The sequence below is a fragment of the Chamaea fasciata genome, unplaced genomic scaffold, assembly GCF_029207755.1.
Source record: "Chamaea fasciata isolate MVZ Bird 193981 ecotype frontalis unplaced genomic scaffold, bChaFas1.0.hap1 SCAF_4, whole genome shotgun sequence".
Classification (NCBI taxonomy): Eukaryota; Metazoa; Chordata; class Aves; order Passeriformes; family Sylviidae; genus Chamaea; species Chamaea fasciata.
This window is the reverse complement of record NW_027094089.1, coordinates 69,643,995-69,670,521: the sequence shown is the minus strand read 5'-3', so window position 1 is coordinate 69,670,521 and position 26,527 is coordinate 69,643,995. Positions and strand designations below refer to the sequence as shown.

The window sequence follows — 26,527 nt, the reverse complement described above, 5'->3', positions numbered from 1 at the left end:
GCCAGGAGCGCATCTCTGCACCGCGCGTCCGGCCGGCCCTACCGCACCGCGCCCGCCGGCATGGACGAGGAGCGGGTGAGTCCCCGCGGGGCAGGGACTGCGTGCCGCCTGGGAGGCCAGCGGGGCGTTTCCCCGGCGTTTCCCGGCATTCGGCCTGGGAAGAGGGGCCGGCGGGTGGAGGGGCGGTGCGGGAGGGCAGCGGCACGGGGAAGGGATGCTGGCGGAGTTCTGGGGGATCCTGGGTTCGCTTCCCTCCTGGATGTGTCTCTCTTTCTGGAGATGTTCATGTGTCACTTGCTTCAGGTGAGCCTGTTCTGCCAGGGGTTTTGAACAGCCTTGGCTATTCCGAGGTTCTGGAATGAAGTGCTCCAGCCGTTGTAGAGCTCTTTCACTCTGTATGTTTCTGTCAAAAGTAATTATGGTGCGTGCAAAAGCCCTTCTGTTTGCCATTGATGTAATCTAGTGTTGAAGGGAACTAATGCATTAAAGGCTTTTGTTGGGGATTTTTGTTTTTTGTTGTTATTGGTTTTGTTTGTTTGTTTGTTTTTAATTTTTTGGTTTTCCTTCTAAGGTTGCTGCCTTGTAATTCCCTCTTTCCCTCGCTTGGCTTCAAGACCCTTCGGGGAACTCACTGAAGGGCCGAGATGTGCCCACTCAAGCGTTGGGGCTTTCTTGAACAGATACCCCCCTGCAAAAAGTTATGACTCAGCCTTTCGGCTTCCAGTCCATGAGTGCAGAAGGGCTCCTCTTTCTGTGTTTTGTGGACACTGTGCTTTCCTCAGCTTGGGAACGAGTTCGTGTGGGGGGGCTTGAGTAATTTGGTGCTGATAATGGCTTGAAATGTACAGGTCAGTGTAATTTTCTCTTGCTAAAGCCAAGCCCCAGCACTGTAGAAGTTACTGGGAGAGTACTGAGGCAATTAACTCTATCTCAGCCACAACAGAACTTGCTCTGAGGTCACAGCTGGCAGCCTAAGGCTTCAGCAAATCCAGCTCCTCGTCCTAAGCAAGCAACACTCTAAATCACAAAATGCTGTAATTATATGTAACTTATTTTAGGTAAAATTTATTTATGCTAAGTAGCTAATATCTCTGAAGGTGTGCTTTGGAAGGTGAGATGTGAAATGCCATAAAAAGTGCGCTTCTGGGAGAAACTCTCTCAGTTTGGGTCTGTCTGCCTTTGCCTGCTCTATGTGAGATTTGTCCCTCTAGGGGAGGAGTATATGAGGACTGCCCCTGTTGTGGGTTCTCTAGGTGGATGTTTCTTAGTGGGGTCACTGATCATATTTGAATTCTAGAGGTTCTGAATACAGCAGTAAAACTGCAGTGTATCTTGTAATTTACAGTGCTTTCTCTACCAGGGATTGATTTGGTAGTGTCACCTGTACTGTATGAAGTTCTTCAAACTCTGGCAATGTCACTATGTTGACAAGTGCAGGAGATTAAATTAATGGAAGCTAAGTAAGCATGTCCTCCTTGAAATTTGATCTGGATATGAAGGTTATAATGTCTTGTGATTTTGTTCTAGATCCAGGACTGCTTCAGCAGCTGTTCTGCATGCAGTCAGCTCCTGAGCCTTCAAGTATGTTCTTGAGCAACTTTGTAACTTGCAGAAACTGCTGTGATTGTTTAATTTATCAAAATTTAGTTTTTATGAGGTGCCTGTCTGCTTTGAGAGGTGCCATGTCATGCTAGTTACTCACTATTCAAAAGTGTTCTGTTTTTATCCACCTGGCAAGACTACAAAATACATGTTGTATGGCTTCCCTTTCTTTTTCCTATTCTTTTTTACTCTTCATCCTTTGCTCATCCACACTCTTGCTTTATCAGTGGCATGGGGTTTTGTTTTGTTTTGTTTTTTTTACCCTAGCAAAGTGCATTAGTTTCAGAGAGTAAGATTAGGACACAAAAAGGAAGACCAGCATGAAGCTCACTGACAGCAGCAAAAATTACCTCTGTAATAAACATTTCATAAGGCTTTGAAAATCCATTTGAAACTGACCTCACATAGAGGTCAGATAGAAAGCTCAAAGAAAATTGCTTGTAGTAGAATTCCTTGAAATATTGCATTCATCAGTCAGCAGTAGAATTAAATGTCCTTTAGTACAGAAATACCAAGAAACTTTACTGGGCTTAGTGCTGTTGAAATTCTTCCATAAAGTAATGTGGGCCTCAGCTGCTGCTCACATTGGTAATTTTTCTAGAATCCTTTGTTCTGTGAAATTACACTGATTTTTCAGAAATTCCCCTTAAGAAGTGGCAACCTTGCAGCATATTTTAAATTTGGCATGTATGGTATGTCTGGAAGGAAATGTATTTATTGTGTATTAGTGATGAGAAAATTATGTTGGAAATAGAATAAAATAGTGGTTCCTAAAAGCTGCCTTTTTTGTTCTGGTGGCTTGTGCATTGATGTTTTAGAAAAAATCTGTCTACTGTTGGTGGATACTTTTGAAGGGCATTCAAACTTATTAAAATTTCACCAAACGTGGTTGAATTTCTTAACAGAGAAACTGGTAGCTTACTTAAAAACCAACATTTGGTCAGTTGATTGTAACTTCAGGTGAAAATCTTGTTTAACAGCTGGCTTGCAGCTGCTGCCTTGTGTTTGGCTGTGTAAAGGCCTTTTAAATGTTCCTCACAAGTAGATATTTTCTTTTAACGAGGATGTAGCTATAAAACCAAGCAGCATTGTTCAGCACTACACACAAGAACACTTTCCCCCCATGTGTTGCAGCTGAGTAAGCCCTAAGATATGTGCTGAAAGAGGATTGTGAGTGTTCATCCAAATTGACAGTTGTGCTCATAGGATCTAAGGCTTATCTCCCAGCTATCTGGCTTGTGAAAACAATTGCCTCTGGTCAGTGGTGAATGCAGAAGCAGCTGGCTGGACAATGGCTATTCATCTGGCATTCTGATGTGTACAAAATTGCCTTCAAACTTGCTCAGTTTTCACCAGATGAGGAGAAGGTTCAGTAATGAAGTGGTCAAGATTTTCTGTACTTCTGTTTCTGAAAGAAGCCAAGGTCTTGTTTCTGTTCCCCCAGAGTCCAGACCTGAGTCATGGCTGTCTGCTCTATTTCCTCTGTATATAACACCATCAGTACCTATGGTAAAATTACTAAAATTTGTTTCTTCTACTCGTGGTTTAACTTCCCAAGTGTGACACTATTAAACAGGCAGGTGGCTGGAGTACCCATAAATACCTTGTTGCAGATTTGTTGGAAACAGCCCAGGAAAGGGTCAGAAGAAAGAGGAAGTAGTACAGCTTAGGACTGTGGAGAGGTTCTTTAAATCTGGTGTAGTGTTGAGGCTCACTGTGGATGTGATAGGATTAAACATTTTTCTTGCTTTTTAACAAACAAATGTCATCTAGGTAGTAAATGATTATTAAGAAATTGCTTCTGGGAGAGACTTCTGCAACATCCCTTTGGTGGTCTCTCTGTTTCCAAGGTGTATTTTATTCTCTCTCTGTGCCTTGGTTTCCTAAATTTTATCAAGTAACAACATTAGGATGAGCAATTGAAACTCTAGGTCAGCTGATTAATAATGTGTTAATTAAGACAGCATTTACCTGTCTTTTAGAGTTGATTTGCTTCTAAAATGTCTTATCAGCCAGCCTGAGTTAAATGACAGAAAATTCTTAGTCAACTCCTCATGTTATCTTTTATATGCTGATATGCTTTAACAATACAACTTGACTTAAAATTCTTTAACGATGCAGCTTGACTTAAAATTAAGTGCTGGGCATTGATATGTTTTTTGTCAAATTCTTAGAATGTGCGTCTAGCTGCTCAACAAAATTAGACTAGGTAGTCTTATTTAATTTAAAATAAGTTTTGATGTACTTTAGTAGTTTTGGTGGCTTGATATGTGTTTTGTAAGCTGAATCTACTGCTTTTTGAACAGCTGGAGTGCACAGCACTGAAATAACCTTAGTTCTCTTTCTCAGCTGTCAGAAAATTTTCCTGTTTGAGGTCACTTCTAATTGGAATATAGAAATTACCCAGAATATTTTCCTATTTGTAGAATAAGTTTACAAATCACTCTTAAAGATTTATTCTGCATACAGAATAAACTGTCAGCATGGTTATTTTACACAGGCATCTTTTGACATGAGGAAATCTCAACTTTTCTTCTGGGTTTCCTTTTACAAGCTTTTAAAATTTTCTTTATTGGTTCTCTGTTTGGCTGCACAAGCACCAGCTTTTTCATCTGGAGAAAATGTGGTGCCAGTGGGTATTTTGGTACAGGTGACTCATGTAGAAAAACATGGGAAACACTGGGGTATCTTAAAGCAGCTTCCTGATTTCTCTCAAGCTAACACCCAGAGATCATTAATTTGGTGGAGTGCTTCCTAGAGGTTTAATATTCCTTCTCTGTCCTGAGAAGATGCATTTCCTGATCCTGTCAGAACTGAATTTGCTGCAGCTGGAATGTCTCTGGTGAATTTTCATGCATGTTGAAATCGTGATGATTTTTTTAAAAATTGCAAGATGATTTTTACAACTTCTCTCACTTGTTTTTGTAATTCTAGGAGACTCTGCAAAGGATTGTCAGTACTCTAGTGAACAAAAATGATGAAATTCACAACTTCATTGATATGCTGAACCATACAATAGCAAATGTTCAGGTATTTATTTTAAAGTTCATAGCTTGTATCTGAGAGGGGTACCTTTGCACTTTTGTTAGTCTCAAGCTGTAAAGGATGGGCTGCAAGAATCCAGTTCAAAATACATCTTCATGTTGGAACTAGATAGAAAAACATCTTCTTTTTTAAGTCTGTCTCTAGATGAAAGGTGCAGTGGTCTTGCATTTTGTGTGAAGAGGTTTTGTAGAACTTTGCGTGGGAAAGATAATCTTTAATCTAATGCTACGTCTGAGACGACCATTAGTGGGTAATAGTCTGTATTTTCATACTTCCACCTGTGTGGTGGACTGAAAAATGATACTTGAGAGAAAATTCTTCAGTCTTTCTCTTTTCAGCAGTTTCAGACTATTGGGCTCAAGTTTAGAGTTAGAGATTGTTGTTAGACCATCTGCATGGGGATGAGGTTTAGGTTCCTTCAGCCTGTCAATCAACCAAAAGTTGTTTCATCCTAAAGCTGAGCCTGGTTGGCTGCAGAAATGGAAATTATCCAGCAGACCTTTAAAGTGCCTTCTTGAGTGCAGTTTTTAGCATCAAATGAAAGGTTTTTATTTGGCACAGGGTAGCTTCCTCCTTCCAAACATCTAGCAATCCATATACAATTGTGCGACGAAAATCAAGGTTTTTTGGCATGGAACAGAGTTGCTGAGTGTGCTGGTTTTGTGCAAGTTTGAGTGTCGTGGAATTTTCACAGGTTGCAGCATTCAGTGTCCTGATGTTGGGTCTGCTTAGGAGACTATTCAATCGTTCCTAATACTTTTTCCCTTTTTGATAAGCTGAGAAGCAGTCACAAAGTACCCAGTGGTCATGGCAAAATGTGTGTGGGGAATTATGTGACTTTCAACTTCTTTCCATTGTTTCCAGCATAAACAGCATTTCCAATTCTCCGCTCAGGTAAACTCTTCCAATGCCATCAGCGAGCTGGATGAGGAGTTTGATGGTCTGTATTCTGTACTCCATGAGATGAAGGGGAGCATGGCCAACACTATACAGCAAGAAGAGGCTCGTAAAATTCAAGCTCTGCAGGTAAATAAATAACTCCTTCTGAAAAATTTTGCAGCTGCATAGAAGCATTTTTAAACTTCCTCTGTTCCTGTTACACTATCCCCATTTGTTACACAGCAATATTGATTTTCAGGATTGTCTAGTGACAGTTCCAGAGCTGGTAAAGTCACTGCCTTTTTCAAGGCTATTGCTACACTGTCATTCAGTGATGTAGTGCAGTCCTGTAAATAGAAATCGTAATGTGCATGAATATAAGTGTTTATTTCTCTGCTTTCTGAAACCCTGAAGCTGGGGGAAACAGGGTGTTGAAATTAAATCTGGCTTTGAAGTCAGACTTCAGCTTTTCCCCCCTTGGAGTTGTGGGATGTGCCAAGTTATCACTGTGCACTTGTCAAGCACAGCGAGGTTAGGGCACTGTCAGAGGCCTTGGTTATATAAGGGAATAAGTTGTCACAGATGCGTAACAAATCCGTGTAGTTCCTAGGACTGGTGCTTCACGAATGGCTGTTTTAATGGGAATACATCACATTATTTTTTCTTTTTTTGCCCCAGGATCAGCTGACCCAGTGCAGCCATGCCCTGGAGAGCTCAGAAGAGCTGCTGGAACTTGCTGTACAGTCACTGGACATAAAGAACCCTGTAGAGCTCTTAGAGGTAGAAAACATTGACTGGATGTGTGTGAGGCAGGTGTTGACATCTGTCTCTATCTGAAATAGCCTTTCCCTTACTCTTCTGGACACTTCAAACTTACCAGGTGTACTTGGGAGTGAGGATAGACAGGCATATAAAAATACAGTTATTGCTCTGCTGAAAAGCCAAGTTAAGCATTGTAGTCCTGAATTTTTATGCAATTTCTGATAAAACAAGTTGGCTTTTTTCTTATTTAGGGTGATGGGGAGGGAATACGATGCCTTCTCCTGGACAACTGTCATTGTTAAGCAGACTTGCAGGGATGACCCCAGAAAGGGTGGGTGAAATAACATGTATCTAACTGAGAGAATATACTTGTAAATTAAGGAAACAGTTCCACAATTCCACATACCAACTGAATCAGTACACTAATGCTTGCTACGGTAATCCCAGTGGTAGCAGTGGGATCAGCCATGCCAAATCCAAGGCCAAATTACTTTTTTTTCTCTATATTTTATTGGGAACAAAGACACAGTTTTAAAGAAAGAGGGGGAAAGCTGTCTTCCTGTATCAGTTTTACCTTTTGGCTGCATGTTTGTGTGCTGTCATGCTTTCTGGGTGTCAGCTTTAATTTATTTGCCTTGAAGAGCAACAATTCCTAAACAGTATTTTTCTTCAGCTGGAGTTGTCCTTTCTGCCTTGTAGCAAAAATTAAGTTGGTTCTTGAACTCTGTGCAAAATGCAGCTTTGACTTTCTTGGAAGTTGTTCTATTTCAGATCTCTCTAATGCTTTTTTTTTCCAATGAAATAACACCAAGGAGAGCTGTCTGAGCATTTGCTGACAGCAAACCTCTTCAGATTTGGAGTCTGAAGATTAATATTCTGAAATCCAATTCAGTGAGCTCTAATATGGAGTATTTGATACTGGTATTACATTTGTGCATTTGGGGATGACATTTTAAGGTAATACTGCCTTGGCTATTAGGCAGCTAATTCTATTACTCTGCTGGTAGGAATGGCAAGTGTTCCTGAAGGGGCAGCTCCATCCCTGACTCTTGTATATTTACAAATTTTCTTTGGATGCTCCAGTAAATCAGTTCAGGAGCAATTAGCCTAAGATTGTTTTTAATTCTTTTTCCTCTGTTATTTTTTTGTGGCTTTATTCTGAGAGTTAATGTACCTGGAATTCAAAAGAACATGAGTGGCATGTTGCAGAAGGGTTCAGTTTTTAGGTGGGATGGGCAGCTCATCTGGGATGGGCTGATCCTTCTGTCAGTAGCCTGGAAACAAACGAAAGTCAGTGAAGTTAAGCTGGGACTGTCTTGCAGAAGATGTTGAGCCCCTGCTACCTCATGTTTTACAAGACATGGAGATTAAATCCAAGGATTTAGTTGTGACGTATCTCTGTTTAATGTCAGGAAAATCAGTCAGTAGTTCGTACAGTAATTTTGTTTTGAGAAAAAGCAAAGCTACCTCTTAAGCTAAATGATTTCTAAACAGTTGGTTTGGGTTTTTTTTCTGCTTCCCACTTCGGGAATATGTAATCAGTTTTGTAGCAGGGGACAGCCTGATTTCCTATTTATTTTTTTTCAGTGTGATTTGTATTTGTGAAAAATTGGGAAGTTCTCTGCTTTTGACTTCAAACTGGGAGGCTGGCTGATGATTCTTGTCTCTTTGAAAGGGAAAATAATTCAGCTGAGTGAGCAACTGGATCAAGGAGCAGTGTTGAAGCAAGGCTTCAACAGACACAACTAAGCCCTCGCTAGCTCAACAATAATCTTTTGTCTTAGGTTTGCAGCTCCTTTTGGTGAAGGAGAGAGATTTTTGTCTTTCCACATGCCAACTGATGTTTATCTTTTAAATGTCATCACTTCTGCATCTGCTTCAGTGGTATTATTGAGAACTACTTGCTGTCACTTTTGATTGCTGACATGCAGAGAATCTTTCATTATACTTTCCCAACAGCACTTCCTAACTTTCAGAGGAAAAGTTGGAATTAAGTCCTATTTTTTCTTCCTTATTACGGCATGCATCCTGTGGTGTGTAGTTCAGCAAGTCAGGCATGGTTACATGCCACTAATAAGCACTTCTTACTTTCACAGTAAATACCATGGCAGTTAAATTTTGTTGACTTGATCCTGTAGCTCTTTTAAAAAGTCATGGAGAGTAACTCTAACTCATTAAAAAAAATCTGAAGATACAAAGTCACACTCAGAAAGTTGAGTAATTTGGAATTGGTTTGGTCTGGATCTGGAAATCAGGGTTTTTTTCCCCCAGGTGTTAGTGTTGTTGTGCTAACCCATGCTATTAACATGCTTCACAGGACAGTTTATTTTGAAGAAAATGCTAAACAAATTTTGAACTTCAAATCTGAGCAATGCAGCAGAGATTATGGTCTGTCTTCTTGCATGTTACTGCCATTGATACTTGCATGGAAATACTAACTACTTTCTCTCTCTTCTCCATGACATGCATCAAGGCTTCCAGACAGATCAAAGATAGGTACAGTACAAAATCTATCACTTTTGTGTCTTTGAATTAATCTTATCCTTGAAAATGCATTTACTGTGAAAGGGCCATAGTCAGCTTTTATCAAATTCATTGACTCTTTTCTACATGCTAGCTATCACAACTTTTGAGAGGGAAGTAAATATTTCTGTGCTGCTCATGTAGTGTTTTTCCTGGCTTTTCATAACTTTAAATAAAAAGATGTTTTTGATACAGGGAAATGGAGCTCTGTATCAGCTGCTGCTGTAATTAATATGTCTTTGAATATATATGTATATCATTAATTATTATTGTTAATGTGCTTATTATTAATACCTCATGGCTGAAATTTAATGATGTTTCAAGCTGACTCTGCCCCTTTGAGTTTTGAGAGAATCTTGTTGGGTTTTTTTTTTTTTTTTGGTTGTCTTTCAAGTACTTAAAGACTTTTGATAGCTGATTTTCCTTCAGAATGTAAAAAAATCTTGTAGCTGTTGAAATACTTTGGGTGACACTAGTGACTATGAAATTATTATTTCTGGTAGCTTTTCTTTTAAAAATTGTTTGAAAAGCAAAACTTTGCCGTTTCACAATTAATACTAAGGCCATTTTTCTTCACTTGGAAGAATGTTAACTCAATTCCAAGAGTATGACCTTCTAGTTCATAAAATCTATTATGTAAATAATATTTTGAGAAGCAGCTCACTGGATTTTGCTTTTGTGGACCAAACAGGTTGGCTTTCAATTTACTGTTTTTTCAGTGAAGGCCCTGATTTACTAAATTCTCTCAACTTCTGTGTAAAGTGAGTAATTGTTAGAGTTTAAATTAATCTTTGCTTTTCCAAAGGTAAAGATTTAGTATCCTTAACAGGTCAGAGGGAGAGTGGATAGGGTCTGTGATGGGACTCTTTAGTACTTTTTAGTCAGTAATAAGCATCCTCTTCTGGTTTCTTGAAATTGTCACCAAATCCTTTGTGGTTCTCTGTCCAAGACTGGTGTCCGAGCAGAAGTTAAAAAACTGTCTGAAGCCCACTGTTCCCTGGTGTTCTCTTGCTGCTAATCAGAGGATTTCTTTCTTAAGGAGGGATTTTCTCTACCCATCTGGCTGAGCATTGATGTGCTAGGCAGCTTATACTGAATTTCAGAACGTGAGCTCTGTCTTGGGAAATCAATTGAATTGTCTTTCATGATGTTCAGCTCAGTCTCATAATTGTCTCATATCCCAAAATTGCAAAGCTCATCACTCCTGACTTGTATATATCTTTCATATTAAACTTCACATTTCCTCCTCCTTGCCCACTATCAGTTTTTGTTTTTTGGTGTTCTTTGGTGTATGTGTGGTTAGCATAGTCTCTTACATACTAGTGGAGTGCAGGAAGGGATATATGCATTAGGTGTTGTAAAGGTGCCACACATCAGTGAATGTAAAATGGATTCAGATCTTGGCAGTTGACTTTTGTGGCATATTTGTAGTTGAATTTTTTTTTTTCTTTTTTAGAGTAGGAGTTGGGATCTCTGTGCTGTCTGAATCGATGTTACTCAGAATCTGCTTCATGGCCTGGTGTCTTCAGAATTAGAGAATTATAGGAGAACCTAGTTTTTGGGGGTTTTTTTGGTGGTGTAGTTGTAGCACAAAAATGTCTTAAGAGTGTTCATAGTAGTACTCAGCTAAAATGGAAAGGAAAGAAATGGACACTGTACTTCACAGAATGCCAGGATGGGTCAGGTTGGAAGGGACCACAGTGGCTCATGTGGCCCCATCTCCTTGCTCCAGCAGGGTCATCCCAGAGCACGTGGCACAGGACTGTGTCCAGGTTCTGGAATGTCTCCAGTGAGGGAGACTCCACAGCCTCTCTGGGCAATCTGTTCAGTGCTTGGTCACTGCACAGGGAAGAGGTTCTTCCTCATGTTCAGGTGGAACTTCCTGGGCACCAGTTCCTGCCCGTTGCTCTGGTGCCATTGCTGGGCCCCAGAGCAGAGCCTGGGCCCTGCTCAGAGCCCTCCCTGCAGACAGGGACACCCAGGGCTGAGGGCTCCTCTCAGCTGGGGCTCCTCTCCAGGCTGAAGAGCCCCAGCTCCCTCAGCCTCTCCTCATGAGGGAGATGGTCCAGCCTTTGCTGGGCCCACTCCAGGAGCTCTGTGTCCCTCCTGCCCTGAGGAGCCCAGAGCTGGGCACAGCACTCCAGAGGGGCCTCCCAGAGCTGGGCAGAGGGGCAGGATCACTCCCTGACCTGCTGACAGTGCCCTTCCAAGTGCACTCCAGGGTCCCGTTGGCCTCCTTGTCCCCAGGGCACTCTGCTGGCTCGGGGACAGCAATTTGTCCCCCAGGGCCTCCTGGTCCCTCGCTGCAGAGCTCTTTGCCAGCAAATCACGCTGGCCTGTGCTGGTGATTCCTCTGAGGTTATTGGGTTCTTCCTGTCCAGGTACAGGACCCTGCATTTCCTTTGTTGAATTAAGATTCTTCAGTGTTGAGTGTATCTTATAAAACTGGTCTGGTGCTTGCATGTTCTAATCTGTAGGTTGAAAAAACTCTTCATCCCCTGATAAGGTAATAGATAGATAAAAAATCAGCATAGTCAGCGTGTTAATTGCTGTTTGGAAATGCCTAAACATGATCCTGAGTCTGCACTACTTCAGACTTTCCATACTTGCTGAATTTATGTCAAGTGATGTGAATTTTGTTTCGTTTCTTGTCCAGGTTTTTTGTCACTAGTAAAAGGTTTTAAACTCATCTTTAATCACCTCATTAGTATTTATTTGCGTAGTAATGTGGAACAGCTGGTAGCTCACACCATTATTCTGAGACAGTCACATTAGCAAAACTTTCTATTTTGAGTGTGCTAAATGGTGAGCAGTTATGTGTTAGAAAAATGTTCTAATCTTTGATCAGTAGTTTGACGTCAGTGGTACACATTGTCTGATTGCTGTTTTGGAAAATGGGATATAGGACTTGAGAATGTGAAATACATTTTGCAAATGCTGCTTTCTTGGCTTTAGTGTCACAGTGGCTTCAGCGTTCCGCCTCTCTCTGAAACCAAAAGTCAGTGACAGTATGACTCACATGATGGTGGACTTCGCCCTGGAAAAGCGCATGCTCCAAGCTGTGAAGTTTTTGCCAGGTAAAAACTGTATCCAGCATTTTTAATTTGTTGCTACGCAAACAGATTGCTGTATTTAAACCAAACAAACAAAAGAAAATTGCTTCTCTTGCACCCTAATAAGCAAATTTTTCAGAGTACCTAAAATCATTCTTACTCACTGTATGTTAAATTGAATGCCTTGAGGATGAGAAGTTTCTAGTTTTATTGTCTTGGTTTCTACACATGACAGCATTTTGGGAAACAGTACTTCTCAGAAGTGAGAGTGAGTCTTCTGGACCATGTTTTTTCATGGGCTGTCAGTTCCTCTGTACTCTGTGAAGTTACCTGAGGTTTCTTAGGACCATCCATACCAGCTTGATCCTGAGTGACACACCAAAGTCCTATTCATGTGCAGGAGTGTTGTGGGAAGCTGTAAACTTACACATTGCTTACAAGAGTGGTGAAATGGTCTGAAATATAGGAGAGGGACAGTCCACTAGTACAGTGATACTACCATATTACAAAATGTGTATCAATCCATCTATTTCTGTTTGACAGTAAACTTGGGTGCATTAGACCAGTGTGTCTCTTTCATGCCTTTTTAATCATATTGCTTTCCTATTTAAAACGCTTTGCCCTTGTCTGTTACTGAGAATATATTGACAATAACATTGCTGGCAGGGATATAAAGTTATTTCATCTCTAGGTCATGAATCCAAATCTGTTAAGGACTTGGCAGCATCAGTTTTCATTTCTGCCCTGTGTGTTGCAGATGGAGTATGTGGTGGCAAGTATAGTAAATGACCACTGTTACTCCTAGTGGTCAGCTGGCAGTGTCCAGGCAGAAATTCACTTTCTAGTCTTGGACTCTGGGTGTCAATCCTGAAATGCCCTGCATTTCACAGTGCACCTGTTTAACAGCAACGGGAATGTAAAGATCTAACAGCAAGTGTCAACAAAGTGTTCCATCTAGATAAAGGTATTATTTAGTATGACCCTTCTTATACATTTTTCCTTGTCAAATATATAGGAATTTAGTCTGGGTCTCTGATTTGTAAACAGGAAAATTGACTGTCTGGGCATCAGTCTTGCTTTTTCTACTACAGTGCTGTGCTTCCAAATTAGTCACACATCAAAAGCTAAAACTGAAAACAAAAAAACCTTTTTTTCATTTTCTGCAGCAAAAGTCTTCCTTGCATGTCCTTTAGACTCTAGAAATAGTATGTAAATGCCTTCTTTTTCAAGAATTGTTTTCCACAGACTTAAGTGCTGTTTGATTTCATGGAAGTAGAATTCTGTTGCCTATAAACAGAACTTCAGTCTTTAGTGGACCTTAGGAAGAGTTTCCCCCCCCTTTCAAGACAAAGGGGTGAAAAGAAAACTGGGTGACTGAAGAGATGCTAGTAGAAAATATTAGTGTCTGTAGTGATAGAAATAAATATAAATAATAAATGATGCTGTGTGAGGGGTGCAGTTGAACTTACCTCCCATAGAGACAGGAACAAAAGTTTGTTTCTTGATGTTCTTCCTGTGTGATGTTTATTCCAAATATATGTTCATAATTGTAAGTCCGCTCCACTCTAGCCTTCTCTTCTTCACACTGACCTGTGTGCTTGTCTTTTTGCAGTCCCTAAAGCTCCAGAGATAGATGTAGCAGCATGTCTGGTTGCTGACAACTGCATAACGATATCGTGGAGAATGCCTGAGGAGGACAGCAGAATTGATCATTTTGTGCTGGAGTATAGGAAAACCAACTTTGATGGGCTTCCTCGACTAAAGGGGGAACAGCGTTGGGAGCTGGTTGACTACATTAAAGCTACTCAGTACACACTGTCAGGTAAAGGTTTTTTTATACTTCAAACCCTAGAATACTGATATAACTCTTTATGCTTGGAAGTTTTGCAAAATGCCTATTTTTCTGCATCTAATGAAGCTGCTATTATATCACATCAGTGCTGGGTGCTTTGTGTACAATAACTGTTCTTTCATTTTGACTTTTGAGGTTTTGTCAAAAACTGTGTATTAAATAAAGTTTACACCAGTGTTCAAGCACGTTTTTTGCAAATTGAGATAAATGAAAGACAGCTTCATGGGGATAGATCTTAGTCTTGTAGGAGTCATCAGTAATCAAAACATTTTCAAATTTCTAAACATTTGCTTTGTAGGTCTGAAATTTGATACAAAATACATGAATCTTAGAGTACAAGCTTGCAACAAAGCTGTGGCAGGTGAATACTCTGACCCTGTGACTCTGGAAACAAAAGGTAAAATTTGAAAAACTCTTAAACCTTGCCTGTGGTGAAAATCCTGCACTTCAACTTTTCTGCCTTCATACGTGAACTTGTTATGTTCGGTCTGCTTCTGCGTGAACCCTGCTGAAACGTTTCCTAAGTGGAACGGGAAACAGCTGTAAAGGATTAAGAAGCTTTTTGGCACGAAGCTGCCCTTTTGGCATTCAGACCCTGAGAAAATGGGGCAGTTAATGTTACTTTCTCCAAAAGCTTGGTTGCTTTGAGCTGTGGAGTGACAGTCCCATGTGCTGCTGCATGATGCCAAAATACAGCAAGAAGGATGGATGTTGGGGATGACTCTTTGGGGATCTAAACAGTTGGTGTGATTATCCTGTTATTAGTGGCAGACACAGCATTCTGTAACTAGAAGTTTCTGGATAGGGTTTTCTTCACTTTTTAGCTGCAGTTTCTAATCACTGTCAATATTTTAAAAGTTGACAGCTTCAAACTGCTGAAGGTGTGTAGTCATGATGTTAGAAGTCAGTTGATCTTAGAATTGTTAGAGTGGCTTTCTAACATCATTGTGTAAATAAACTGAAAGAGAAATTTCTTGGAAAGGATGTTTTGTGATAGAACACAAATCTTAGCTGTTAAGGTGAGAGAGTGATCCTGAAGTTCAGTTTATATATATGTCTGGTGTAAAAGGCAAAATGACTGGTATTAACTGTATAAATTTATATAAGTATAAATTCTGTTCCTTTTGAATGTTATTTTGTAAGAATAAAGCTATATACAATTTGAATGATCTGATGGGCATCCTGGTAACTTTTCTATAATTATTTTAATACTGTTAAGGAACAGTCATTGTCAGGGGCATAGTGTCTGTTTAATAGCTACAGAATTCCCTAGTCCAGTACTAGGAAAGCAATTCTGGTTTTGATTGTCTGGGCAGTTACCATGCTTCCCACATTATTTTCGTTGCTCCTGGGTGAACACTTAGTTCACTTTCTTTAATAATCAGCCCAGAGCAAATCAGTTTCCTTGTCCACATGCTTAACCTGACTGTTGATTACACTTGTGCATTTTTGAGCTCTAAACTCTTAAAAATCTCAAGTTTATGTTCTATCAGGGTCAGATTGTAATATCTGATGGTATTAGGACATTTATAGAGCAGTCTGTAAATACATCTAGGAAATTCAGCCTGTTGTGTTAGTTTTTTTGATTCCAAGTGTCAGACTGAAAAGCTGGTGTTTCCATTATGCGCAATAAAACTCTGCAATGATTTTACTACTGCTTCTGTCAGTTTCTGTGAATAGCCATTGTACCAGTTCACTGTTTTCTGTTTTGTCTTGATCAGCATTTTTGTTCAGTTTGGACAGTACTTCATCTCATCTGAACTTGAAAGTTGAAGACACGTATGTGGAATGGGATCCTACTGGAGGCAAAGGCCAAGAAAAAATAAAAGGGAAGGAAAATAAAAACAGGTAGGAACTCTGACACATGTAAGTGTCAGGCATATCTCATCTGGCAGTTAAAGGCAGAGGGCAGGAGGGAATTAAAGCACTTGGGGATATTGGGGCATGAAACGAATTTTCATTTGGAAATTTTTCATCTGGAAGAAATTTTTTTTTTTTATTTTCAGTCCACTGTCACACTGATGTAGAGGCTAGAATTGTGTCATAATTGTGAAATAATATTTATTTATTTAAAAAAATGCATTTGTTAGGTTATCTTTCAGTGTACTGAGCTAAAGTGTAGACGTGGTAGACTGACCTTGACTACCCACCAGGTGCCCACCCACCTGCTCTGTGGTTTCTCCTTCTCCTGGGCCCAAAGCCTTGCCACGTAGGGCCAGGACAGTAGATAAGGTAAATGTGAGCAGGCAGTTATGTAATTCTGTGTTTACTGGTGTTGCAAGTCAGTTCTGGTGAATAAGCAACATTACTACTATTAAAAAAAAAAAAAAAAAAGGAACTGGCTGCCTTGCCCTTTTGAGAAAGAAAATTAAATAAAATTGGTACTATATATTTAGGTGGTGTCTGAATTTATCTCAAACCCTCCTTGGAGGGGAGGAGGTACCAATAAAACAAAACAGACAGCAAAAGATAATGGATAATGAAACATAACTATGTGGATGTGGCAGTCAGGAGTAACACTTAACTTCAGCAGAGCTCTTGGTAATTGTTACATGTCTGCTGTTCTGATTCACTGGATAAGCACAGTTGGAAGAATGTTTAACTCTGTCTACTCTGGCTGAGCCTTGAATATATCCAAGGGTGAAGAATGTTTGGAGGAAGAATGTGTTAACTTGCTAGCCCTCTGTTCCAGGCCACTTTCATGGGAGAGGAGAAAATGGCCTGTTACCTGACTGGAATTCCCTGTGGTGCAGTGACTCTCAGATGCTTCTCACCCCATCGGTGTGACTAAGGACAGCCTGGCTTGATCTCTGCTCCCCTTCCTGTTACCTCATTAAAGACAGCAATTGGTTCTTGTCTTCCTCTGAGCAAACCCAATTGTCTTTCTGTGCTTCAGACCCTTAACTGTGGTGTTGGCTGTCCACAGACTTGCTCTGATATGTCAGGGTGTAAGTCCAAGGACCCCAGACCTGGACACAGAAGGGCTTCTGGGTCAGTCTGACAGCTGCCTAAAGGAGAGAAGTCCCTTGTCTTGTGGTCCTGGTCACTGTGTTAGGGCTACAGGCTGGGTGTGGCTGTCCTCCTCTGCCATGAGGGCACAGGGCACTGTTGTTGTCAGCTTCTGCTTCCCAAACTCTCAGTGGCTTTTCTGCAGAGCTGGGCGTCCCTTGGGTGTCCCTCAGCTGTGTGTATTTTCCTCACCAGGAGGGCTGTGAGCCTGGTGTTCAGCTGGATCTGTACAGAGCCCATGGCCCCACTCACAGTCTGTACCTCACCCTCTTGGGCTTTGGGGATACCCTGTGGGAATGGGTCCACACAACTGGCTACTCCCTCACCCACAGTTTATTGGTTTTCCATATTCACAGTTTGAGATGATTTTTGAACAAATACATTCTCCACAGGCATATATTGCCAGAAGCATGATAGACTGACTTCTATTGGCATTTTAAAAATAGGGATAATTTACTGTAGTAATAGAACAGTTCTTTAATGATTACTTATTTCTGTTGACAGTGGCCAGAATCCTCTGCTGAAGAGCAATAGAAGGTGATAATATACCTCTTATTCCTAGGGTCTAGCACCTAGTTTTGTTGGGAATCTGTGCTACTTTCCTTTGCTTAATGTCATGAGAAACAAATCTGATAGCCTTTATCAGCAACAGTGCACGTGTGCATTTAGAAGTTACTTTGCAGTTTAATTTGAATTCATAGAAATTATGCATATATTCTCCTGGAATATATGACTGACTGGAAGACAGTCTTTTTGAAAGGATTCATCCTGATGTGTGTGAAACCTGATTTGCAGTGGTTGGAAGGGCATCACGTATTTTAATGTTGATCCAAAGATCCCTGTCATTTAGAGATGTATTGATGCTTTCTTAACCCTTTGGCACATTTTTTACAAATATTTCCTTTCTGAGAACTTTAAAATAATTTTTTCTTCTTATTTTTGAATCTCAAAAACCTCTTTGTTCCTGAATTTATGCTGTAGTTGTTACTAGACATCAGAGGGTGAGAAGAAAGTGTTTTTACCTGTTTGAAGAGGATGAAGCATATGTTAAAAGCTACATGGCCATTCCGATTGCAGAACCAATTGTTTAAATGAGAAATATTTGGCTTTGAGACGTAAAGTTAGGTAAAATATTCTCCTATTCTTTGTGCAGTTGTGTTTTTTTAGTGTCACATTTTTCATTGTTTTTCTAGTGAAACACCTTTTTGAGAAATCACTTTTCCCATTTTTAATCTCTTGCCCTCTTTTGCTGGTTTAAAAGTTGTGGGACCAAAAGAAATGCCCAGGATCCTAATTTCTTACAGGTTTTACTCCCCTGTATTCATCTATCAGGTGGATCTGTCTCTGATTTGAAATCAGAAGTAAAGAAAAGCTTATGCAAAAAAGCAAAATAACCTCTTGAAGCCATTCAGTTTCAATTGTTGTACTACACAAATTATAGCAGTTTGTGCTAAACTGAGTTTTATAGATGTCTTGGAGATGCTCCTACTTGCTCAGCTCGGAATTTTACATCTTGGTCTCTGTTTGTAGCTTGGCTCTTGTACCTTAGTTCTTGGCTCTGCTTTGGTAGAAGGACATGGTCACATGTTCAGTTTCTCATCTCAGACTGACCTTTTCTAGCATGAGATTTAGATGAGCTTTGTTCTTCTAGGAGGCTTTTGTTTCCACCTAAAACTTCTGTGAGATGTCTGTGTTAGAGGGGAAATTTGGAGCTGGCTTCATGGAGAATGGGGGGAAAAATTGCAGTATAGTTACTTTAAACAAAAAAATGTGCAGTTTTTAAGAGTTGGAAATACATGATGGCAACAAAATTCTTAATTATCTTTCATTTATTAGACCAGAAAAAAGCCTTTCAATAATTTCTGATCTCCTTCCTTGACCTTTCTTGTCCAGAAGAGAATACATCTTTTATGGAGTGTATTCTGAAATGGATGAGGAAATGGGGACTAATTGTAGTGCTGTAGGCAACGACCCTAAACCATGAGACAAGAATATCTGGCCACTGAATATTGGAAGAAATGTGTCAGTTACTGGCTAATAAGGACTGGAAACAGGCACAAAACTGACTTCCTGCTACAAAATTTGCTGCCTTCCATTGGAAGGGAGATGTAAGCAGTGTGGAGGAAAAAAAGCCTGAGCAACTGGGGTTTTTTGAAGTTTTTATGTCAAATATTCAGTGTGATTTTCTGAACTGATAAAGGCTATTAAATTTTGAGAGGACAAAGCACATGCAGTGGCCATTTACAGACTTGAACAAAGTAAATGATACCAAGAAGCTTTTAATGCTTTCTTAACCTTGAGAAAATTCTATCAACGTGCCTGCATTTTTCTTATTGTAATTCTCTAAATGGCCACATTGCTACATTGCTTCCTGCATTAACCCATTTGTACTGGGTCTAATAGAAAATTTTCAGCAGCATTTGTTGGGAATGTGCGTGGATGATGTCTGATGCACATGAAGCAGGATGGAATCTGCAGAGTGCCTCCCTCTGAAATTATGCTTTAATTCTTGGCTTTGCTGTTTTGTTTTTTTTTTTTCATGCTATCACATGCTAACTTCTTCCGTTGGTAAGTAAACTGCAGCATCCCCCATATTTACAAAATCCAAAAGCACTTGATGTGGTGCACCTGCACAATATACACTTACCCCCTTCATGTATATCTTGTGAGCAGTTTGGAATCATAGGTGTCTTCAGTTACATGCTAAATAGTGATGCTCAAGTAAATGGCTTTTTCATCAGTAATTGTTTTGTAGACTTCTGTAAATGGAATAAAACAAACTTGAACATGAACTTGATTGTAGCATACCTACATCTGGCAGCTTAGTATCACTTAGCTTTTGACTCCATGTGTCTTTATTTTCATGGTGCTATTAGGAAAAAGGGACATGTCCTAACCCTTTCTGGAATGGTTTTTGAGAAGAATGAATTAATTAGAAAAAAAACAGCTGAATTTCACTGTATTAATGGACATAAAAGTAGCAAGTAGCTTTACCAAAAAGAGAAGAAGTTGGAGAGAAAAGTTTTGTAGGTGGTATTTCTTCCAAGGCTAATGTGTGATAGACTCCAGAAGATGAGAAATTGAAAATGACTTCTCAAAAGAAGTCATTTCAGTGTATTTCAGAGACTGACTTAGTACTTCTTTGGGGTTTTTGTCAATGAAGTTAAACTATAAACTGTACAGCTGTTTCTGAGAAATTAGAATTCTTTGCTACTGATTGCCTTTAAAGTAGTAATCCAGTGTGATTCTCTGTCTACTAAGGAATATTGCAAATAGCCCTCACTCAGTTTAATGGTTAAAATATTGGTAATTATTTCTGAGGGCCTAACTTCATTAAAAAAAAGTTTGAAAACCTCATTAGGTTAAAATTATTCTCTTATACAACTGATTGCTCATTGAAAAATTCTCCATTCTGAAGTGTTTCATTCAAACAACATGCCACACATCTGCTTTTTTACCCCTTCTGTTTCTGTTCTCAGCTACCTCTGAACCTGTTTTTTGCAACATTCTGTATGTTTTCTTCTGTCACCTCTTCCCTCTCGGCTGTTGTGCATGCATGCTGTTAGAGGCATCAACTAATGTGTCATTTCAAGAGTGTTTGTGTGTGTCTCTTGGACCTGATGGACTCAGGGACACCTGATTATGTATTTCTGTCCAAGTTTTGAGTGGTTGATCTCTCCTTTAGAAGCAACACAGCGTCTCCGAAGAGATCCACGAACAGCCCAAGAGCCTCGGCGAGGGGTGGCCGGGATCGCTTTGCTGGTGAATCCTACACAGTGCTGGGTGAGCTGAACTTGTTTGCTCCCTTAGGAAAGGGCAGATCAGGCAAGAATTAAAGAGAAAGATTGTGATTGTTCAAGGCTGTATACTCAGCATTGTCCTGCCTGGAGCAGTTTGCCCATATAACACCAGAATTTTGTGTCTTCAACTCTGCTTTGTATTACGAAGCTCTTACTGACTGACACACACTGCTTTTAAACATAAATTGGTGTTAAATGTATCTTGTAATGAGCATAGGTGAATACAGTCTCATTATTCCGTTTTATATTTATATTCTATTTTACAATTTTCTTATTCCTTGTAGTTCAGATTTATTTGCCTTAAAATAGAGAAGACATAACTGGTGCCTATTAGGAAGGCAGCACTGTAAGGTACACTCAATTGTAATTAACTACACTCAGTTGTAATTAAATGTGTTTCTCATGGTAGGAGACACTGCTGTTGAAAGTGGACAGCATTACTGGGAAGTGAGAGCCCAGAAGGACTGCAAATCCTACAGCGTGGGAGTAACGTACAGAAATCCGGGGAAGTTTGACCAGCTGGGAAAGACTAATTCCAGCTGGTGCATCCATATCAACAACTGGCTTCAAACCACATTGTCAGCAAAGCATAACAATAAAGCAAAGACTCTAGATACACCTGTCCCAGACAGAATAGGAGTATACTGTGACTTCGATGGAGGTAAATTACACCTTAGGAGATTTAGTAAAAAGAGTTAGTTACTATTTCTGTTGATCTAGAGCAGTCCAAGGCTGAGGAAGTGCATTACTTCGAGACTGATCCAGTCTTGCATGACAGCATAGACCCTAAGTGCTTGTCATGTCAGATGACCTGAGTTCATCTGTGTGACAGAGCTACTGAAATTCAGTGAAAATAGTGAATTTTCACTCTTGTGGACTGCACTTAGTGCATCCTGGAAAAGAATCATTTTTTTTGTACAAGTTAGATGTCAACAGCATCTTAGCTTAAACTGTGCTTAGGCTGAGTTTCAACTTGTTCTCTCACTCTCTTTCTCTCTCAGGTCAGCTCTCATTTTATAATGCAAGCTCAAAGGCATTGTTGCACACCTTCAGAGCAAAATTTACCCAACCATTACTACCAGGCTTTATGGTCAGTATCTATAAAATCTTGCCGTTTCTAGCACTGAATTCAGTTTTGTTTTTTTAAAGAAGGAAACTGCAAGCACTTGGTTTGGCTGACTAGTAATTTTTAAAAGTGTTTAACTTTGGATTTTGTGTGGTGCTTATAGTGGCACCCCAGTAGGACTCTGCACCTGGATGTCTCGACTGTGTAAACAGAAGTCATGAACTTTGTATTTAGGAAATTAACAGCACACTGTGCTCACTGATGAGCCTACTACAATAACTGATCTGAACCGATGGAGTCTAGAATGCTCTGAGCCATCAGAGCAGGTGTCATGGCACAGAACAGCACCTGATGCTTTCCAGTGGAAAAAAAAGTCTAGCTCTCACATCTTTAAGAGCTCAGTGGCTTTCTTGTCAGTCAGTTCGGTGGCCTGCATAACCTTTTTTGTTGTTCTAAGCTAATTGGCAACAGCTTTCTGCAGTGTAAAGGCTCAAACCTTGCCCAGAATGCACAGGAGAAGGGTTGGTTACTATTAGTTTTCCTTTAATGATTTAAGTAATTTGTTTAGCTAAAGTGGGAGGCCTCAGCTGTGTTGTAAGGTGCCATCACGCTTTGGGAGCAGGGTGTGTAGGCCTGGGATTTCCACAGGTATTGATTTTTTCATGGCTGTCTATTTGCCTTACTGATCCTTTTCAGCATAGGGGAAAATTGATAGCTTCAGTACAACTGGGATACATGTGTTAGCCATTCCCAGTAGCACAGCGCAGCAAAGACCGACTCATGTAAATTCAGTTCCCACATCATCTGGGGAAACAGTTGCTGCTAAAATTCCAGCTATCCCTCTGCACCTCACACATCCAGCCCCTCACAGAGTGACAACAGCCTTACTGACTGAACAGGACAAGTGACAATGACAAACTATGTAATTACAGCTCTCAAACTTACTTATAAATATGAAAATACAGCATTCTTTCATGTGCAGAACAGAAGTTGCTGGCACCTGTGCCCCTGAAGTTTCTCAAAATTTTTTTTTAATGTATTTATGCTGACACAATTTTAGCATGACATGGCAAAAATCAGTGCTTCTTTCAGGCATAGTGAGAGCATGGTGAGAGTTGGTTTTCATTGTCACTCTACTTGCTGCTGGCACACTGGCCTTCAAATAATTTTTCTAGTTAGGAGCAAATGATTTGAGTACTAGGTCTTTGTTATAAACTTAGTTATGAAGCATCTTAGACTTTATGGACTTAAAAATTAGCATGTCTGTGATTAGAATGTTTTACAGAGTGCTGTGACAGAAGACACACAGCTGTGTTTGTGCTAGTTAATATTGGGATGGGAGGAGAGAGATGTTTGGTTCATAATGCAGACTTTTTTCTCTTCTCCTCCAGATATGGTGTGGTGGGCTCACAGTGAGTACTGGATTGCAGGTGCCACGTGCTGTGAAAACTCTTCAGAAGAGTGAAAATGGATTGGGTGGTTCAACAAGCAGCCTAAATAATGCCTAGTAATGTCCATTCAACACTTCTGCTGAATGTTTTTTGTTTTTCTGTGTAGCTACTACTCATGGAAGCTTTTGAGCATTGGATTTTACTGGGTTTGCTACCTTCTGCTGTTTAGGGCCTGGGTACTGATAGCGCTAAGGTTTGGGGCTAAAGTGTTAGGAACCAGTCCTGGAAATCCAGAAAAATGTCAGAAAGCTGAACTGTTGCCTATTTAAAACAAAACAAAACAAAACAAAACAAAAAAAAAAAAAAAACAACAAAAAAAACACACAAAAACAACAAAAAAAAACCAACCAAGAGCTGTAACTATGTACTTTTCTAATACTGTATTCAAGCATTTTGTTACAGACTTCAATATTAGTTTTCTTACAAATGCTATTCTTCTATGAAGAGTATAGCAAATGCCATTTTTAGCTCTCCTAATGCAAATTACTTAACCATGTATTTAATTACTACTAGGCTTCCCATTAGAAGTTGTGGTTTCCAAGGTATGTTTTGAAAACAGCATAATTTGCTTGATGATTTGATTTGCTGGCCCAGCCTGGCAAAATACCACAGCAGCATGGTTTCAGAAGGATATTATAAGAATGTGTAGGGTCAGTATGAAGAAACAATAAGAGCAGGCTGTGATTATTTCCCCTGGTGGTATAAAATCTTCCTATTTTCCACTGGTAACTCCTTTCTAAAACCATGCATATTGATACTGGCTCCCTTTGTCACCATTACATCAATTGCATTGTAACTGCATTAGAAAATTATGTATAGATGTTCCATTGCCTTGACTCCTATTTGCACGCCTAGTGAAACAGTAATCAAATGATTCATAGTAATGGGAGAGCTAAAAAAAAAAAGGTTATATTCTTTGTGGAAAATCCCAGCTTGTCAGTGGGAATTACTAGGTTATTGTAGGCTTTTAAAATCTGCTTTCTTTCCTTTGATGAAGCCAGAAGCCTATAAATAGTTTTCAGGTACACTCTTGAATCAGGTGTTTCCTAACTGAAGATTGTTTTCTGGTATCACCTGAAAACTGGTATAAATTCGTGGTCCATAATTATTTGTCTCATTTGCTGCTGGGCCGGTGTAATTATTCCTTTAATGTATCCTTTAGCCCATAAAACCAAGAACATCTAATCATGTTAAACCTCAGTATTACCAATGGTTTCTTTCTGTCCATCACGGTTTCTCAAGAGAAGGAGAAATTCGTTGAGACACCTTCCAATAGCCTGGCTATGATGTTCAATGGAAAGTTAAAATTAACAAGGAAATACCTTTTCTGGAAAGTGTTCTTTTTCTTGAGGAATCATGAAGTTGACAGGTTAGCTGAGCCCTAAATGTTTATTTTATAACTGGAACTCGAGCGTCTCTTAATCATTTGCATTGTGAACTTGTAATCTCTGTTGCAGAGGAAAGTACAAAATAGTTATCAGTTTAACTGTACCTTCTTCTGCCTGTTCTGTTGCTTGGGCTTTGGGACAAAGATACTCAGAAGTGATGTGGTTCTTGGTCAACAGTGTCTGCATCTGTTTCACACTTTATCGGCAGATGTTACTGTTATGCAAATACTCCGTATATAATACTTCCTCTTTCCATTTTACTGCAATGGACACCTAACTAGGAGTTCATGGGGATAAATTGCTACAAACTCAGTTTTTCAGCCAGTTCTAGTCTGGGGCTGTGGTGGACAGACACCAGGACAGACTGGCACCTCCTCATCACCACCCATCCACTTGTCTTGATCTTGGGTGTTCAGCTGCAGTTCCTCATCAAATTTCCCTTTGTGGAAAGAAGGGGGATGTTTACAACCAGCTAACCTGTAGTGAGAACCATGAGTATTTTCCAGCCCACTACCAGAGCATTTAAATTACAAAGGGGTTTTTTTGGTTTGGGGTTTTTTTTGTTTATTTGTTTGGTTGGGTTTTTAATTGTGTTTTGTTTTTTCCCTTCCTAGCAAGTTGTAGTGTAACCTGCAAGGTGAATTTGATATGCCCCGATGTAAAAATGTAGTTTTTCTTTTAACAGTTAGAGGAAAGCTTGAGAGTGTTTCATACTGTGACTTGTGACTTGCAAGTTTTGGTTTAACTGATGTCCTGGGTGAACCTTAACATGTGACTTTTTACCCTTGAAAAGATGGATTTGTTATATAATAGTTTGCACAGATGTCAAAGTTTTGCTGCTAACATCTAGTCCAATTGTTTTTAGTAAATGGGGGATATGAAGAATTGCCTTAAGCACTTTAGATTTTTTTTTAGACTGTTTTTTCTGAACTAGTGTCTCTCCAGCACCCATCATTACAGGAAGATCAGCGACACCACACTGCTCCCAGTGATGCTTTTTGTTGCAGTTGGTGCAGGGTTTGTGCCTGCAGCTGGACAGGGATGCCTGGAGCCCATGGAGTTACTTTTTCCTTTGTGGAATCCACTTTCAGGGATTTGGAGAGGGGTGGCTCATGGCAGTGGATTAGATTTTTTTTCAAGGTCTGTAGTTCAATCCACCAGGCTTATTTACTATTAATTATTCTGGAGCTGATACTGCATGGTGGCTAAACAGGAGTCTTCTGCTCTATGACCAAAAGAAGATGCTTAATTTTTTTTTTTAAGTACTGACTGCTGGTTTTCTAAAGTTATTTTAACTTTGAAAGCCTGACTTTTGAGGAACTAAAGGTTTTCCTTGAGGTGTTAATACATTACATGAAGGTAGCTGCCACTGTCCTGTGGAAAACTAAGGTGAACTGTGCTAACAGCAGCTAGTAATGTCAGCGTCAGACAGGAAAATGATAAAAAAAAAACAAACCAACAACAACAACAAAACCAGCCTGGGGATATAAATGCTTCTGCAAATACCAGACAGGCAGGGCAGAGGTGGCAGGTTCATTTATTAGAAATGCAGGAAAAGCAGAGGATGGCGTACAAATCCTGTTTCCTCACCCCTCCGCGTTTCAGATGGAGACCAGGGGCGCCACCTTGGGGAGTGTGTTGGGCTTGTCCGTGGTTTTTTTAGAGGAGTGCGGGGTGTTGGACAGGCGCTGACCGTGACTCGTGTTGATGTCGTGCCCCAGCGTCGCTGTGTTTGGGTGTCCTGTGGCAGGGCCGGCCTGGCCGTGGATTGCCTTGGGAGCAGTTCCCGGTGACCGCGGGCATCCCTGGGCCGCACCGCCCGAAGCCCCCCGCCATGGCGGGGGGCGGGGAGCGGCAGCGGGGAGGTGCCGTCCGCGTGTGACGCGATGTTTTGTACTAATACAGAATTCTGCAACCCTGTGTGTCTCTCGCTGTGTCGTTTTACCCCGGCCTCGTTTTAGGGGGTTTTGGGGCGGTGGGGGGCGGTTCGGGGTGGATGAGAGACCCCGCTGAGGGAGGTTTACGACAGCGGGGGGGGGGTGCTTTTACGACGGCGGGCGGCGCTTTCCGGCCTGAAGCCGCATCGCGGTGAGGGCG

General features: G+C 40.4%; 1 protein-coding gene across 6 annotated transcripts; it reads left to right on the top strand.

Annotated features, from left to right (window-relative positions):
* FSD1L (fibronectin type III and SPRY domain containing 1 like) lies at positions 1 to 26,344 on the top strand. 6 transcript variants are annotated; one of them, XM_066181889.1, is made up of 14 exons: positions 1 to 75; positions 4,537 to 4,632; positions 5,542 to 5,673; positions 6,205 to 6,306; positions 8,762 to 8,784; positions 11,767 to 11,888; positions 13,477 to 13,686; positions 14,015 to 14,113; positions 15,438 to 15,564; positions 17,230 to 17,262; positions 20,411 to 20,508; positions 20,935 to 21,186; positions 21,527 to 21,615; positions 22,983 to 26,344. In XM_066181889.1, the coding sequence occupies exons 1-14, from the start codon at positions 61 to 63 to the stop codon at positions 23,097 to 23,099; spliced, it is 1,515 nt and encodes a 504-aa protein (XP_066037986.1). In that variant the 5' UTR covers positions 1 to 60; the 3' UTR covers positions 23,100 to 26,344. The 6 variants fall into 6 exon arrangements, with proteins under 6 accessions (XP_066037986.1, XP_066037990.1, XP_066037989.1 ...); XM_066181893.1 differs by lacking the exon at positions 17,230 to 17,262 and having other exon boundaries at positions 20,414 to 20,508; XM_066181892.1 differs by lacking the exon at positions 17,230 to 17,262.
* Positions 26,345 to 26,527: the final 183 nt, after the last annotated feature.

What these genes read in the sequence shown, in the direction of transcription:
- FSD1L (XM_066181887.1), top strand. An exon ending in ATACAATAGCAAATGTTCAG is followed by an intron (nt 4,633 to 5,541) that starts GTATTTATTTTA and finishes TTCTCCGCTCAG; the next exon opens with GTAAACTCTTCCAATGCCAT. An exon ending in AGCTGTGAAGTTTTTGCCAG is followed by an intron (nt 11,889 to 13,476) that starts GTAAAAACTGTA and finishes GTCTTTTTGCAG; the next exon opens with TCCCTAAAGCTCCAGAGATA.